Genomic DNA, 17990 nt, shown 5'->3' with positions numbered 1-17990 from the left:
ATTTCAATACAGTTTATTGCCATTAACCTATTATTATTATTAATTATTATTATTATTATTATTATTATTATTATTATTATTATTATTATTATTATAAGTAGTAGTAGTAGTGGTAGTAGCAGTAGTATTAATAACTATAACGAATTAATTCATTATAATTATTAATACTACTATTTATACTACTATTAATACTATTAATACTACTGCTACAAAATAAAACGGAGGAAAACAAGAAAATTTATCTTCTTGTTTTCCTCCGTATGATTTATTTTCATATATATTTAATTTTGAATGTCTTTTCTATTTCACTCATGTATGCATAAGTATGCCTCTAGTGACAAAAATTAAATAAAGAGAGTGAAAAAAAAAAAAAAAATTTAGGTTTTGTGATGTAAAGTCAAAAAGTAGCCAAGTCAAAGTCAAAATGTTTGTAAAAAAAAAATCTGTAAAAAAAAAAAAAAAAAAAAAAAAAAGAATTTTGTGATAAAATGGTAAACTTGTCATTTAATTTTATTTAGATTACCACCGGAGGAAAAAAATCAAGACAAGTTAACGTACAGTTAAAAAGGACGTAAAATACAAAGCATCTACGATGACGATATTTTTAGACATTATAGTATTTTTAGCGATTTAAAAACGGCTGAAAGGGTTTTGTGAATGTTTCATTTCAGTGAAAACGTTCAGAAGACGTTTTCTGAGGAGATATTTGCTAAAAAAGAGGTAAGTGCGGTCCGTTTTCCTGCTTAAAAGCTGTGTTTTGGTTTTATGCTAGCCGTTAGCCGGTTTCGCTAGCTAGAAGCTCGTTAGCTGTTAGCGAGCTAGCTAAACAGTGAGTGTTAAATTAGTGAGGACACCTGGGGTGTATCAAACTTACGTTTTACATGTTATACGTGCAATAGAATGTGTTTTAACGCTATTGTGTCACTTTAATACTTGGCAGTGAAATACTGTAGGGTGTTAAGCTAAATTCAGAGTTAGCATGAGTACGTCTGTGCCCCAGATTAAAGATGGCTAACAAGAAGGCTATTGAAAAACTAATAACCAAGTGCTCTTCATCTTAGACCAGATGTTAGAGAATGTCTTAAGTCAAATGAATGGTTTTGTTTTATAGTTTTTAATCCTATAGAGAAAATCAGTGATGGTTATTTACCCAGCAGGCATCATATAACAACAGAGAGCCAAAGTCATGGTACAAACTTACCTCAAATTCACTTCCTTTTTCTCCACCCTCAGTAATCCTGCTAAGTCATGTTTATCACTCATTAAAACAGGCAGGCATGTACAAAAGACACCTTTTATTGTACAGAGTTTACAATAATGAGAACGATAAAGTCTACAGTACAGGGATTTAAGTAGCTGATACAAATTACAGCATCAATAAAACTCCTGAGGTACGATAACAAAACACACGTAAACAAACCCTGTAATTATTATCTGCTCCACACTAACAGATCTACAGTACGTCCACTGAATATCAACACAATTACACAACATTTATTTACACAAAAAGGACTGAAAGTTCTTTTTACAGCCAATGTAGAGCGCTTGAATAAGAAATGAACAATAACATGAACACAGCTGTAGGTTGGTGTTATCAAATGTGTTTAGCTTGCATTGTTTGAACTTCATAAATGATTATGAGGCACCTAAATTATTAACGTTTTCTACAGATAAACACACCCTTTAACGCACAAAGACAAGGGTGCTGGGTTTCTTCCATTCTAGAGGTAATTCATGATAAAGGAGAGTGTGTGTATTTGTGATGGAGTTATGATTTAGTCTGAGATTTGTACATATTTAACAATTTTTATGAAAGGTTTAAGATGGACTTAAGGGGGCAATGTCTGGTTCTTAAGTTAGAAATTTTAAATTGGACAGATTTAAAAATACTTCCTTTCATATAGATTTTACACCCTCTTGGTAGCTCTCTAACTGATATCTGAGTTTTGTCACATTCATGGTCTGAAGTCTCTCCAGTTTGTTTCAGTTACGGTTATGAAGTGCTGGTTGTGACTCGTTAGCAGGTAGTAGGTTGTCAGTTGGTTCTTCAGTGGGCTGCAATGCGGTTCATCCCCGGGTTGACGAAGGAGAAGTTTCTGAACATCGTCTGGTCCACACTGTTGATGAGCGTCCGGTCAGCACACGACAGCCGAGGCTTCTCGTTGATGAACTCTTTGTCGAAATTGCTGCAGTCACTGGGTGACGACTGTGAGGGTGAAGGGGAAAATATTTAAGTACATACGATGACTCAGAAAACACTAATAGTTTCACGGTCTCACAAGTTGCTTTAGTAGCTAATGATGAGAATTAGTTAAGTAATTACAACAAAAGTAAGAGCTACAGTGAAAAAATAAAAATAGAAAATATGAGCAAAAAGTCTTTATAGTTAAAAAACACATTTTATATTGTTCTTTAATATGGAAATAAAATCGGAATGTAACAAAATTTATTTGGAATCTCACAAAAAATAGGTCAGAATGAAAAATCAAGTCCCAGTTTTACAAATTAAAAGTCTTAATGTTATGAAATAAAAGTTTTGTTACAAAAAAAAATGTGCCTTAGGAGACATAGTCATGATGTCACAATAACGAAGTCCTGATGTTACAGTATACAGTTGCTATGTTACAAGCATAATTGTTATTTGTGATTATAATTAAATTAAAAATTATATTAAAAGGTAAAAATAAATAAAATCAATTCTTTTTATATATTTTTGTCTTTTTACTTTAATTTTTTAAACTTAATTTTATTTTTTTTAAAACCATTTTACATTTCATTTCACTTTATTGCCATTTAGTTATTATTATCATTATTATTATTATTATTATTATTATTATTATTATTATTATTATGAGTAGTAGTAGTAGTAATAGTAGTAGTAGTGGTAGTAGTTGTAGTATTTATAATTATAATGAATTATCTTCTTGTTTTTCTCAGTTTTATTTTGTTGGCTTATCACTAATTTATCACTAATTTATTTATTTTGAATGCCTTTGCTTTTTCACTTATGTATGCATAAGTATGTGTCTAGTGCCAAAAATTAAATAAAAAGATTGTGAAAAATAAAATAAATATAGCTTTTGTGATTTAAAGTCAGATAGTTGCAAAGTTGAAGTCAACATATTGTGAAAAGAAAGTCATAATTTAACAAAAATACAGTTGTAAGATTGTTTAAAAAAATTATCATTCCACAAATTTGAAGTTTGACTCATGTAAAAAAATAGTCACAACATTGTGAAATAAAACTGGGCTGTGATAAAAAATTAAGCCATAATGTCACCGAAATAAAATTGGAATTTTACTTAAATTGTTACAGTTATTACAAAAATTATAAGAATAGGAATGTTGGGAAATAACAGTTGTAATTTTGTTAATTATAAAAACATGTTACTTTAACCAGACAAAACCCACTTGCAACTTTTTCTACATGTACTCGTTCAACATACTGACAAACCACATCATGCTACAAGTTGCAATCTGTCATCTGTGCCTTGTTAAATCCAGGTAGTAGAGCTTTATAGCTTTATAGTTGTAGCCTTTATCTGAGAAAACAGCCTTAGCCAGAGGCCAGGGGCTGCACTACAACTTGAACACAACATATGACTGAAGTTTCAGTATGCAAATGCTCGAATACAGAAAGTCTACCGGGCCGTGGATGTGCTTACCAAGGTTGGCTTGAAGGGCGGCGTCACCTGCCGTTGTTCCAGCGCCGTCCAGTCGGTGCTGCTGAAGAAACCGTGTTCTCTGATGTTTCCCTTCACCCCCAGACGCTCCTCAGGCTCTCTGACAAACAGCTGCAGCACAAACACACACAGGATGTGATTGTTAGGCTTGACTTGGCAGCAAACTCTGCTAACACGTTTGGATGGCTGTGCTGTCTGACCTTGACCAGGATGTCTTTGGCGTCTTTGGTGAGCCAGCGGGGATAAACGGGGTTGTCCGTTCGTATTGACTGGAACAGCTCCTCTTCATCGCGGCCGTGAAACGGTGACTGACCAATCAGCATCTCGTACAGCAGCACTCCAAACGACCACCAGTCCACTGAGCTGTTGTACTTCTGACCCAGCAGGATCTAAAACCACACCGTTTGATGAAGCAGGCTGCTTTCACTTTCACTTTGTGTGTGTGTGTGTGTGTGTGTGTGTGATATTACCTCTGGGGCAATGTAGTCCGGCGTCCCACAGAAGGTCGACGTCCGTGACTCGTCGTACATGTTCTCCTTGCACATGCCGAAGTCTGCTATCTTTATGTGACCCTCAGAGTCCAACAGGACGTTATCCAGCTTCAGATCTCTGCAGAGGAAGAGGAGGATGTAAACAACGTTATGTTTTAAAAACATATACAGGAAACGGTTCACCGCTCAGTCTCTTGAGTATTACTCATCCTCAGTTTCAGTTCTGGGTCTGGTTATACTTAGACGCTACCTGTAGATGACTCCTTTAGAGTGCAGGAACTGGAGCCCACATATGATCTCTGCTGAGTAGAAACTGGAGGAAGACACAAAGAAGAAAGCACAGGGTGTGTTAGCGTTCCTCGTTCTGTATCTCTGGAGATGTCGAGGTGTTTTGGGGATTCGTACGTGGCTCTGTGCAGGTCGAACTTGTGACAGTTTTGGATGTGGAACATGAGGTCGCCTCCATTCAGATACTCCATCACAAAGAACAGATTCTCCTGTGCACAGAAACAAAGGGGCGTCAGCTGACGTTAACACATCGAGCTGCAGGTGTTCAGGTAGACATGACTCTCACCTTGGTCTGAAAGGTGCAGTGCAGGTGTGTGAGAAACGGGTTCTCCCAGGCTAAAGACAGCACCCTCCTCTCCACCATGGTGCACTCCACGTCATCGTCCATCAGCACCACGTCCTTCTTCAGCGCCTTCACCGCGTAAAACTGCCCGCTTCTTTTCAGCTCTGCTAAAAACACCTGGAAGCAAAGCCAGAAAAACACTCACGAGGCTTGAAGGTTTATATTTTTCTTTCTGTTGTCCACTCATTTCTTACGCCCCCTTCGCCTGCTGATGTAAAAATCCACCTACATCACAGCTAAAAAGAAATCAGTGGTTTTATCTGGCTGCACCAGCAAAAACAGAATATCTCAGAGATGCAAAAATCTAAACCCACCATCAATTTTACTAAATATAAGTTCCAGTGGGTCATTTGGCTGATATTTCATTTTTATTAATACAGAAAGTTAACAGGTTCCATCATTTCTTTAGCAAAAAATGCAAATCATGTGTTGAAATTTGCAGTTTTTGTGCTGTCTGATTTCCCAAATCTTAAGTTTTCTTTTCAAAATTAACACTAGACTACATCATACGGTATTATTTCTCCAAAATAATCATTGAAACATGACAAAGCTATTTTTAAAACTATTTTAATAATCAATTTAGATAAAATAATTCGGTAATAGTCACTACAAGACAACTTAATCTATAAGCTATATGGAACCTAACCCTAACCCTCTTTGTTTTTTGTCTTCTGCTTTTGTCTCTCATGAGCCCTACCCCTAAACCTAACCATTCAGGGCCCCATGCCTAAACCTAACCATTCAGGGCCCTATGCCTAAACCTAACCATTCAGGGCCCCATGCCTAATCCTAACCAATCAGGGCCCCATGCCTAATCCTAACCAATCAGGGCCCCATACCTAAATCAAACTGTTCAGGGCCCCATGCCTAGATCTAAATATTCAGGGCCCCATGCCTAGATCAACCATTCAGGGCCCCATGCCTAAACCTAACCATTCAGGGCCCCATGCCTAAACCTAACCATTCAGGGCCCCATGCCTAAACCTAACCATTCAGGGCCCCATGCCTAAACCTAACCATTCAGGGCCCCATGCCTAAACCTAACCATTCAGGGCGCCATGCCTAAACCTAACCATTCAGGGCCCCATGCCTAAACCTAACCGTTCCCGGCCCCATGCCTAAACCTAACCATTCAGGGCCCCATGCCTAATCCTAACCATTCAGGGCCCCATGCCTAAACCTAACCATTCAGGGCCCCATGCCTAAACCTGACCGTTCAGGGCCCCATGCCTAATCCTAACCATTCAGGGCACCATGCCTAGTCCTAACCATTCAGGGCGCCATGCCTTAACCTAACCATTCAGGGCCCCATGCCTAAACCTAACCATTCAGGGCCCCATGCCTAAACCTAACCATTCAGGGCCCCATGCCTAAACCTAACCATTCAGGGCCCCATGCCTAGACCTAACCATTTAGGGCCCCATGCCTAGACCTAACCATTCAGGGCCCCATGCCTAAACCTGACCGTTCAGGGCCCCATGCCTAAACCTAACCATTCAGGGCCCCATGCCTAAACCTAACCATTCAGGGCCCCATGCCTAAACCTAACCATTCAGGGCCCCATGCCTAAACCTAACCATTCAGGGCCCCATGCCTAGACCTAACCATTCAGGGCCCCATGCCTAAACCTAACCATTCAGGGCCCCATGCCTAGACCTAACCATTCAGGGCCCCATGCCTAAATCTAACCGTTTAGGGCCCCATGCCTAAACCTAAACATTTAGGGCCCCATGCCTAAACCTAACCGTTCAGGGCCCCATGCCTAAACCTAACCGTTCAAGGCCCCATGCCTAAACCTAAACATTTAGGGCCCCATGCCTAGACCTAACCATTCAGGGCCCCATGACTAAACCTTACCATTCAGGGCCCCATGCCTAAACCTAACCTGTGGGGCCTTACCCTTACAATGACCTTATTAAACACTTATTAAGCAGTTATATAGTCTTATAAACAAATAATAATGTGAATAAGCATCTTATAAGTACTCACAAAGGTCTTATTAATGCTTATTACAGGACCTTAATATAAAGCGACACCAATAATTAATTTTATGTGTGTCTGAGAAATAAGCGTTAACCGTGTTACCCTTTAAAAACCCTATAAATCAGCAATGGTTTGCTCCAAAGTCACATGACCCACATGAAAGGAGCAGAAATATCATTCATCAGAGCTGAAGCTTGCTAATTTATACTTTGCAAACGAACAGAATATGAAGCAAACAAAGCACAGATTGTTTCACTTTGTATAAACCTGAATGTTCCCCTAGTCTTGTATTGATGCAAACTTTCCCAACATGTCTCCTTCACCTTCCCAAAGCTGCCTTTCCCGAGCATCTTGTGCAAGGTGAAGTCCTCGACGCTGAATCTGAGTTGGTGCTCCTTCCTCGGGACGGCGTACAGCGGCTCTTCATCCGGCACCTCCTCGGTGATCGACCTGCTGACGTCTGCAGGTCCGTCCCATGACACGCCCTGCGTCTCTGCAGGTCAGGAAACACGTGAAGTTAAAAAGACTTTAAAGAGAGCAGTGACAGACTTTTAAAGAGTGAGACGTTGAAGGTGTGTACCTCTGTTCGCAGGTGCAGCTGTGGCGGGAACACCTGTTACTAACCCGGACGGAGCTCGAACCACGCCCGGCTGCTCCACGCTGACCGGACCTTCCCGACTGATGATGTCTGAATCTTTGGTGCTTCTGGCCTGAAGACGCAAGGTAGGACTGACATCAGCATCATGCTGTGTTTGGCGCTTACAGACAGGTTTAGGTGTGTGAGTGTGTGTGTGTGTGTGTGTGTGTGACCTGCTGTTTGCTCCCGATGATAGCCAGAGCTTCAGCCATCAGTTTCTGGTTCACTCCGCAGAGGTTTGCTACTTTCTTCTGACACTTGTGATGCACGTTCATGCCGCATTCTGCAGGAAATACACAGTCACAGGTTGTAAAGTCAGAAAATGTGAAAGTTGAGTATTTTTCTGACGTTTTTCTACACGTCGTCATGCATCATCAGCTCGTCGCCTCGCTGTGTAAATGTGATTAATTTCACTCCCGCGTCCAGCTGCTGGAGCAGCTGCTGGGTTTCAGCTCCAACATCTGAGCCATGCAGAGTATGTGCTTCATGTTTCTGAGGGGATGATGTGTGACCAGCTGTTGGAGGGAGATCATGTGTCTTCTCTGAGCATGCTCGGTCACTTTGCTCACACGTTAACAGACGGACATTATGGCGAGGAGTTGGTTTGATGGTTCAGGAAGTTTTAACAATGACAGTGAGATGAACTGAGCTCCTCCAGAAACATCGACACAGAGTTTAAAGAGTTTAAAGGAGGACGGTGGACAGTTTCTTTCCTTTGCTCCATCTTCGTCTTTTCTTAATGCTCTCTATTTCTATTTTTTCTCTTTTTCTCTCTCCCACTGTTTCCTTCCTTCTTTCTCTCTTCTCTCACTTTCCTTCTCTCTTTAAAGTTACTGTGGAAACTGATCTCGAAAAAGTGTCCCTCCTAGATATCTGCCTGGTATTTGAAATGCTACTTCCCGATCAGGTTAAGCCAGGTCTAAGTCTTTATGACTGTTATTGCTTGTGTTAAGTGAATAATGTAGAAGATAACCCCCCCCCCAAAAAAAATAAAATAAAATAAAAAAATAAAAAAAAATTGCATGCTAAATTGCAATATTGGTTTAAAAAAAATCGCAATTAGATTATTTTCCAAAATCGTTCAGCCATATTTTCTATAGATCTTTCTTTCTTTATCTCTGACTCTGGCCTGTTCCTTTCTTTTTCTTGTCCTCTTTTTCTCTCCCCTCCTTCTCTCTTTGTCTGTCTATAAGAACTGTGACCATAGACTGTAAAAATAAAAATGGATGTCATCTCGCTCGGCTCAAAGTGAGGTCTCCACAAAAACTGCTCCCCCTGGTGGCTGGCTGCAGTATAGGTTAAAAAATCCATCTCCCCAGTCATTCCAGATGGGCTGTGGCTAAACTTTAAAAAAATTAATCCACCTGGTAGAAATGTTTCTCACGTCTGATTGTTGTGGTGATTTGAAGATATCATTTGGCTGCCTTATATTCAAGTCATCTTTTTTTCTGAAAAGTTTTTTTTCAATAGTTATACGAGGTTAAAAATGAGGTTTTACGTCATGTTTAATGATGATTAACAGCTGCTGTTCTCGTGTATTTTCTTTGGGGATTGTAAAATATGTCTGGAGGTAGAGTCAAGAAGTGATTAGACTCTCGAAAGAAAAGAAAATATTATTATTTTTGTCACCAAGCTCCACTCAGATTTTCCCAGAATCCCTCACAGTCTCTACTACGCAGACAGCCCCACTGTAATTCACCCCCGCCAACTATTCCAGACAAAGAATTGTGTGTGTGTGTGTGTGTGTGTGTGTGTGTGTGTGTGTCTTTGTGTGTGTGTGTGTCCTCTCACCCTCACATTTCAGCCCCTGCTTGGCGAGCCCCCACAGCAGAGTCCCACAGTGTTCGCAGAAAGTCGGACTCTTGTAGTTGTAAACTTTGAACCTGTGCGGCATGTCGATCTTGAAGCGCTCCTTGTGGATCTGCAGAACACACACATACACACACACACACACACACACACACACACCACATCACACACCTTTATAAAGCAGATTCCACTCACTTCCTGCTCTGACAGAGTTTTCAGCTCGGTCCTTTATTCTCTCTGAGGTTTTTATCCTCTTTTGATTTCACCGTGTGAACTCAGATCGCACGTGGCTTACACAGTGAAACAAAAGGAGATAAAAGCAGCCGCTCAGATAAAAACATCAGCGTAATGATGCATTTATTAGACGCAGAATAACCACAACTTCACACATCTCTGGCTCGTGCAGCCTTGGGATTGAAACGTTGGCTGATTAATGGGAACAAAGAGTCTGAAAACCCCTCACCATGGTCTCTTTGCTGTTAATGGCTGAACCCGTGCACTTGGCGATGACTTTGTCGATGCATTTTTTGTGAATAGCTGCGTTGCATTCTGAAAAAAACAACACGATACGGCTGTGAGTAACACAAGAAGAGGAAAAAAGTCGAATGGGACTTTTCCATCCTGAAGGTCGGGGGAAATAACTCACGTCTGCACTGGTAGCCCTGCTTGTTGAGACCCCTGCGGTGGATGAAACCAGGTTGAAATGACTCAGAGGATGTTGCAGGAAATGAAACTTTAATTAGAGATTTCTGAGTGTGTAACGTACCAGACGAACTCTTTGCAGACCGAGCAGAAAGTGGGCTGAGGGAAGAAGGTGGCGCTGAACTCGTGACACTTGACGACGTGGACTTTGGCCTGTTTGATGGCTCCTCGTCGGTGGTGCAGGGCGAACAGACCCTCTCTTTCCGGCTCAGACTCGGGTTCTCCGTCAGTCTGGCCTGCAGCGTCTGAAACACATCGGACCACATCAACAGAGAAGACGAAACGTTGCTTCTTTCAGAGCAGATATCACACCATGGTTTGGTTTCTCACCTCGATGTCGTTAAAGATCTAACTTCTCGTAATGGAGGCGTTTGTGCTCTTTGTTGCTCCCTGTCACTTTTAGTTTCATGAAATCCTTTTAGCTTTAAGATTTAAGGTTTGTTCCCACGTTTTCCTTTTTTTAAACCTCATACTTCATGATTTGTTTGAGTCGTTATGTAGCTTTTATTGAGTGATCTGAAATGGGGGCATGCTGTGTCTGAGCTGTACTGCAGCCTCCAGCCACTAGCTGGAGCTGCAGCTCTGGTTATAGATGACAACTACCGTACGTAAACAATAACTTATCACCTCTTAGCACGGAGCAGTTGGTGGTTTTTGGTTTGGAAATAGAGATTCGTTTTTAGTGTGAACTAATCTGATGTAAAATCTGCACAAGGTCTGAGTTTGGACAAAAATTTAACCGAGTTTAGCAGCAAAAACAGAGGCATGAGCTAACAGCTAGCCTTAAATATTTATCCTCTTTAAAGAGGGGTATTAATCTCTCTGATTCTTTGAACATGAATAAAAATTAATAATTATGGACGTTAGAATTTAATTTTAACTAATCACTAGTTTACTGTCATTTATTAGGACTTTAATTTTGTAACATAACTTTTACCTTGTATCATCACAAAATAATCCTCATAACGTCACAACATTACAACTCTGTTCTCATGATATTTGTAGTGTCAAAATTTTAATTTCGATAATTATAGATGATTTTTTTAAACATTAGGACTTTAATCTTGCAGCATCACAACTCCATTCTTTGAGAATTACAAATTTGACTTTTGTGGCATAACTTTATCATTGTAAAATAACAACACTATATTGTATATTCTTGCTGCTTTAATCTTGTAACAGTTAAACTTTAATTTTGTCATATTACAACTTTGTTTGGAGAGAATTAAGTCTGTTTTGACCTGAAACTGTAGCATCACAAATTTTACTTGGCATCATCACATTATCACTAACTGTCTTTACTTTACGACTTTAATCTCGTAATATTTCGTTAAAAATTCTGTAATAAAACAAATTTATTGTTACGACTTTGTGACTTAAATCTTAGCTTTATCATTTCTTTTTCATCTTAATTTTTTCTAATTCTCTGTCGTAAAATATTAAATACTGACTTCTTGAAACAAACTAAAAAAAATCTGCATTAATAAATTATTACTATTATTATTATGATTATTATTATTATTATTATTATTATTATTACTATTATTATTCAATTTTTTATTTTTAAGAAATATATTCATTGTTTTTTGTTATCATAAAATTTTAGGTACTGTCCCTTTGAAACAAACTCAAAAAAATCTGCATTAATAAATTATTCTTTTTTTTCATATAAAACAAAGAGCAAAAACTCCTCCCCCCCAAAAAAAGGATAAATCATTATTATTTTATTTTCTTTTTTTTTTTGTGGACAAGTTTTTTTCAGCCGATCTGTGAAATGAACTAAATTTGACAATAAAAATTATCCCAGATTATAAAGATCGTCCCTTTGTTGCTTTTTTTTCCTGGTTTTACAAACACAAGTGATTTTATTTTATTATTTTACATAGTGTCTCCTCTTTTTGTATCTTTAACCAATCAATCAAAAAAAGTTACGTTGGGTGGTTCTAAATCACTGAATCTGACTGTGAATTGATCGAAATGCTCAATTAAAAAACAAAACAAAAACACAAGATCTTGACGAGATTACCTAAAATTATGAGGTTAATACATGAGGCTCTCTTCACTGCTTTGTAACACATTCAAGGGTTGGGCCTCAAACACCAAGGTCTGCCCAGAGCTCCGCCCTTCAAAGGCCTATACAGAGCTGGCCAATCAGAAGGAAGGGGGGTTTCCTTAAAGAGACAGCAGCTAAAACAAAACACTCCAGGCAGAGACTAAAACATTGGTAACCCTAAAAATAGGTGTATATTTTTTAGCTGTAAATCACACAAAAGCTAGAATAAAGCTGAATAATCACACAATACCCCTTCTTTAAACCCAATAATGAAAAGTGATGTAAAAAGAGCGTTGTTCAAAGTCACAGTGACCAGATGTCGACAGCAAAGCAACAAACTGACAAAGACTGGAAGTGATCTTTAACCTTCACAGTTTCTCTTTTTAAGAAACATCATACCTGATTAGAGAGGAGACTTTTAACCACATTAAACTAGCTGGTTGTGTTAAAAACCTTGTTCGGTGTTTGTTGTGTGTGTAAATATCAGGAGGGAGTTCCCCAGGCTCTTCCCCCGTCTCTTTGTACCCCGCTCTGTGCCACCTGTTGTTCTGAGCAGTTATTTCCTATTAGCTGACTCTATTTATAGAAACATAACAAGTCCTCCTCGGTGACACCTCGGGTGTAAATGTCAGGGAAGCAGCCGTGAAACGAGGAGGACGCATCTGTTGAGCCAGCGCTCTGCAGGAATTCAGTTTCTATTTTATTCTGAAAATGTAATCAGGCTTGGAAGATTACAGCCGGGATGCCTTTCGGCTTTTCAGGGACTACACGGACAATCTGGATGATGGCTTCTGTCTTATGATGTCATTTTTTGTATTTATAGAGTGTTTTATCATTTTCAATCCTCCTAAAAATCAGAGTAAGCAAGTAAATGAATGAATGGACGAGTGGATGAATGTTTCTTGAACCTCTCATTCAGAGCAGAAGAGCTGATGGGCTTTTAAAATTTTCCCAGGCCAAAATTTCTGAGAAGGGAAACCTTCTAGTGTTAAAACTGGGATAAGAGGTGAAAGGCACAGCTTTGTCCACAGGGGGCGCCAACATCAACACAAAATGAGAATTCCCCACTAGAGCCTTAATTATCTAAATGTTACATCTCTAATCATCATCACAGCTTCATTTTTATATGATTACATTTCACTTGACTTCAAGTTTTGTTTAGTTTGGACTTTTTCCTCGTTATGTTTCATCTCTTTTTGTAACAATACAATTTAATTTTTCTGAAATTATGATTTAAATCTATAAGCACTAGAATTTTCCTGTTATGTTTAAACTTCAAACTGTCTTAACAGAATAAGAATCAGAATCAGAATGACCTTTATTCTCATTATACACAAAGCACGACGAGATTGGAGAGCCACTCCTCTCAGTGCCATAAATAGTTAGTTAGAAAAAAATATATATATACAAAAAAATAAAATAATACAATTTAAAAAAGATAAAAAAAACAACAACTTAAAGTTGCAGAAGGCTTATGATGTGATGTCTTGTTTTTTGAAGTGTTTCAACATTAAACTCAAATCATCACAACTTTTTTCTTTTGGTATTGAAAGTTTTATTTCATGACATAACTTTATTCTTATCACATTACGACTTTAATCTTGTAGAATTAGAGTTTTTGCCGTAACTTTGTGACTTTAATTTTATCTCACTGCTAGTTTACTGTCATATATCAGGGCTATAATTCTGTAACGTTACAACTTTTTGATTGTCACAACAGTACGACTCTATTCTCATGGTATTTATGGTGTTAAAACTTTTATTTTGATAATCCAAAATGATTTCTTTGAACATTAGAACTTAAATCTTGCATCATTACAACACTGAGAATTACAAATTTAAATTTCATGGCATAACTTTATCATCGTACTATCACCACTTTGACCTTGTAACATAATAAAGTTATATTGTATAATCTTGTTACATTGCGACTTTAATCTTGTAACACTAAAACTTTGATTTTGTCACATTACAACTTTTTTTTGAAGAGAATAACGTCTGTTTTGTCGCAACAATACAACCTGAATCTGCAACCTCACGAATTTAACCTGGCATCATCACACCGTCACTATCTGTCTTAACATTATGACTCGTAATCTCATGACATTTGCTCAAAAATTCTGTAATATAAGAAATTTATTGTCATGACTTTATGACTTAAATCTTGTAGCATTTTGGCTATATCATCTTTTTTTTTTTTTTTTTTTAAATCTTAATTTTTTTCTAATTCTTTATCGTAAAATATTAGGTACCAGCCCCTTGAAACAACCTAAAAAAATCTGCATTTTATATATTATAAATTGAATTATCATAATAAATTATTCTTCTTTTTCATAAAAAACAAAGATCACGAACTCCTCCTCCAAAAAAAAGAAAGAAAAAAAAAGATAAATTATTATTTTTTTATTTTTTTGTGGACACTTTTTTTTTTAGCCAATCTGTAAAATGAACTAATATTGATTAGAAAAAATATCCCAGATGATACAGATTGTCCATTTGTTGTTGCTTTTTTCCCTGGTTTTACAAACACAAGTTATTTCTTATAGTTTTTTTACAAAGTGTCTCCTTTTTTTTTCTTTTTTCGATCTTTAACCAATTAACCACATAAAGTTACGTTGGGTGGTTTAAAATCTCTACTCACCACTTTTCTCCAGGTAGTATCTGGCCTCCATCAGCAGACGGCCCAGTGGCTTCAGCTCCAGCTGAGGAGGAAAATCAGAATCAGGTTTATTGGCTCACAGGGAGTTTACTTTTTGTTACTGGTGCATATTAAAATAAATGTAATCACAGTGGGCAGACGTCGTTCTCAAGTCGATAAGATCGTCTAGATATTTAGGACTGGAGCTGAAAATGTGCTGCGTGTGGTTTTTGGTTTCCAGATAGAGCTGTTTGGTTTGTTCAGGAATATTTTAAGCCTGAACTTCATGAGAAAATAAAAAAGGGAAGGATGTGAACGCAGCGATGATTGGGACAGAGTTTGGCTTCTCTCTGTCTGTGTGCCTCAAACAAACTCACACAGGAGCAGAGCGTAGAGGAAATCCAGCCCCAGACTATATTTGATTTGACTTATCCACTTTATTTGTTTATTTGATTCCTCGGTTACTCTCAGAGGCAGTTGGTCCTGAGCCGCTGGTGTCGCCCAAATCTTTCCAGGGAAATTAAAATCTCTTCCAGGGAAGGAGTGGAGTCATGAGTTAGAAATAAAACGAGGAAGAGCAGCGCCGTGACCCTGGTGACATCAATATAATCAGTATGTCACAACTCAGGGTGAGAAGGAGACGGTATTAGCTTGAATGCTAAAGAGATGAGGATAAAGTCGAGATAAAGAGATTTCTGAACTCTTTTTCAGAGTTACACAGAATCTCAGTTTCCTGAACGCTTCACGTGATGATCCTCTCCCCCACAAATGGACGAGCAGGTTGGCTTTTTGTGTGTCTAAAAGGTGGATTACGGATTAATACGTTTGGCTTTTTGACCCCAAAGTGAGGCAGCACATCTGGATTTTTGCTGAAGCAGCCAAACAGCTGGCCGGTAAATAAAACACACACACACACACACACACACACACACGTCGTTCGACACTCACCCAGATCTCCAGCTTGCCGTTTTCTTTCTTGCATCGTGTTGCGAGCGAGTCCAGCGCCACCGTGGCCTCCGACTTCAGCTCGGCCGTCCGGTCCTTCACCATCACGTGCATGATGCGGCCGCGGTGGACGTGGGCGTCGAACGTGGTGCTCCACGGAGGGTACATGGTGGGCTTCTTCTGCTTGTAGACTTGACCTTTTTCTGTACAACCAAAAGGAGCAAAGAAACGGGTCATCGTACATCTCTTTGACGCTCTGACCTCAGAGATAGAGTTTGGTCATGTTGGAATAAACCAGTTTCACCAGTTTGTGGACATCAGTGATTCCTTCACCACTTCCTGTGGGTTTTCTGTGCAGACCTGTGAGCTCAGCGATGACCTGAAATTACTCTGAGCGTCACCGTGTGTTTACTTCTCACTGCGCTGTATTTTCTAACTCATCTGTGACATCTGACTCTTTGTTCCCCTCCTGCTTCCCTCTTTCTTATTTTAGACCTCTGCTTAATTTAACTGTCTTTCTACTACGGCTGACGACACACTACTTCCTGTCACAGCTGTTTCAGAACGTGTTACGATGAGTTTCAGTCGTTAGTTTGACTTTGATCTAAAACAAGATGCAAATCCCGGCAGCGCTTTAACTTGTTGGTCTTATACTTGACGAGAAAACCGGCGTGGTGGGATTTTTCTGTCCCCAAAAGTTTCAAGACAAAATCAGCCAGGAGTGGATACACCCTTTTCCCCACAGGGGGCGCCAGAACCAACACAGACCAAACCAAAAGATCCTCACATGAAGCGTTCAGAGACTTGATGATCTGCAGACCACAGAAAATGTTTGTGAGTCTTTGGAGATGTGTTTGTGAGATTTCTCACTGTAACGAGGCTAAAAAAGGTTTGTCGGGTGGCTTCATGTATTCCTTGTATTTATGACGTGTTTTTTCCAGTGGTCGTTCTCTTTTCTCTCATTTCTGGAAACAGAAATGATCCTTTTATCCTTTAATTTCATTTTTGATTTTCTAGATAAAATGTAATTTTGCTTGCACTTTTAAGAAAAAGACAAACTTTGTTTTGCACAGTTTACTCTAACTCAGAGAATTATAACAGGAATTCTTTTTAATTTTTTTTTCAAAAAGAGAAATTATATTTTATAGTTTTTATACATTTAAATATATATGTGTATGTCGTTACATCCCTATCAAACTAAAATCTAAAACTCTCATGTTGCAATATTTTACAAAGTGAATATTTTCTGTCAACATCATTTTATCAAATCCAAGAAATAAAGCTGAGTAACATAAAATAAATGCTCAGCCATCGCCATTAAGAGCATCAGCTGTTGAAAAACTGATATTAATAAACCTCGACTTGATACATGACAAACTTTGCCGCTTTAACGAGCCTCGACTAAAGTCTTTGCCCATGACCGATGAACCAGCCACACGTTTGGGTCGATACATCCTGATTTGTTGAAAATCAACACCATGGATTAATCCTGTGCAGCAGGATGAAGCGTGTTGTCGTTTCACTCTCAGAGGATTAACTGCTCTTTTACAGCTGAGCTGTCGTTTAAAGCTGAAATCCATGAATCCTCGACATTAAAATGTGTCGTCGTATGTCGTGTGTGCAGATGTGTCCGGACGTCTCAACATAAACACGTTGTTCCCTGTTTTTTCATGAGGGATAAATTTAGACCTGGATTTGTCTGACCGCTGGTTTTTGACTGACAGTGTCGAGGGATTTCGACCGCATTACATGGCCACAAAACAAACTAAAAACCCCTCCTGGCTTCATAATTGACATCTGCTGATGTTTCTGTGTAATAACATCCTAAATATCTACTTACATAACAGCCACATGCCATCCTGCTGCTTCAACAATAAACCCGTTAAGCTTTTTACTCCTGATGTGATCTGCGGCCTTCACCGGCTCGCTGTCGCGGCAGCCGCTGCTTTTAGAGCCGCTTTAAGCCCCCGAAGAGGAGAATACGTCTGGATGTGTGCATCAGACTGGGTGTTTTTCAGAGAAATCTGTTTGTGGCGTTGTTGCCGGGTGAGAGGTGACAGGTTTTGGTGTCAGCAGGGACTCTGTCAGTTCCTGTGAAGTTCTATGAAAAGCGGCGTTTACACTCAGGTGTGCTTTCACAGCTCTGCTGCTTGGCGCGCGCTGATGTCAGAAACAGCGTTAAACTGAAGTTTTTTCAAAGTTATTAGATTTTTAGAAGTTTTTTAAACAACAACACAGCTGGATGTAATCCTAAAGGCTTAATCCACTTTAAACAACTTTTAATCCGGCACTAATGAAAGTCTATTAGAAACATTTGGGGGCCTTGACTCAGCAGGTTTGCTGTGTTTGAATGGGATTTGAAAAGTGGAAGTAAACCAAGAATGGCCTTCTGTTTGACTGCAGGTAGAAGCTGTCAAA

At 38.9% G+C, this 17990-nt stretch overlaps 1 protein-coding gene across 1 annotated transcript in view; it reads right to left on the bottom strand.

Annotated features, from left to right (window-relative positions):
• Positions 1-1290: 1290 nt before the first annotated feature.
• Positions 1291-17990, bottom strand: part of prkcq (protein kinase C, theta) — a 29716-nt gene continuing 13016 nt past the window's right edge. Inside the window, exons 3-18 of the mRNA XM_074698555.1 lie at positions 15576-15775; positions 14631-14691; positions 10001-10181; positions 9881-9912; positions 9698-9783; positions 9217-9346; positions 7599-7708; positions 7369-7498; positions 7112-7281; positions 4749-4922; positions 4580-4671; positions 4425-4487; positions 4154-4292; positions 3884-4072; positions 3666-3794; positions 1291-2206 (exon numbers count right to left, since the gene is read on the bottom strand). Coding sequence (XP_074554656.1) covers positions 2048-2206; positions 3666-3794; positions 3884-4072; positions 4154-4292; positions 4425-4487; positions 4580-4671; positions 4749-4922; positions 7112-7281; positions 7369-7498; positions 7599-7708; positions 9217-9346; positions 9698-9783; positions 9881-9912; positions 10001-10181; positions 14631-14691; positions 15576-15775 — 2045 coding nt within the window. The 3' untranslated portion in view covers positions 1291-2047. The remainder of the gene's footprint in view (positions 2207-3665; positions 3795-3883; positions 4073-4153; positions 4293-4424; positions 4488-4579; positions 4672-4748; positions 4923-7111; positions 7282-7368; positions 7499-7598; positions 7709-9216; positions 9347-9697; positions 9784-9880; positions 9913-10000; positions 10182-14630; positions 14692-15575; positions 15776-17990) is intronic.

The sequence above is a fragment of the Halichoeres trimaculatus genome, unplaced genomic scaffold (genome assembly GCF_033239565.1).
Source record: "Halichoeres trimaculatus isolate MK-OKI-2021-1 unplaced genomic scaffold, fHalTri1.1 fHalTri1_scaffold_21, whole genome shotgun sequence".
Taxonomy (NCBI): Eukaryota; Metazoa; Chordata; class Actinopteri; order Labriformes; family Labridae; genus Halichoeres; species Halichoeres trimaculatus.
This window is presented reverse-complemented; position numbering and strand designations above follow the sequence as displayed.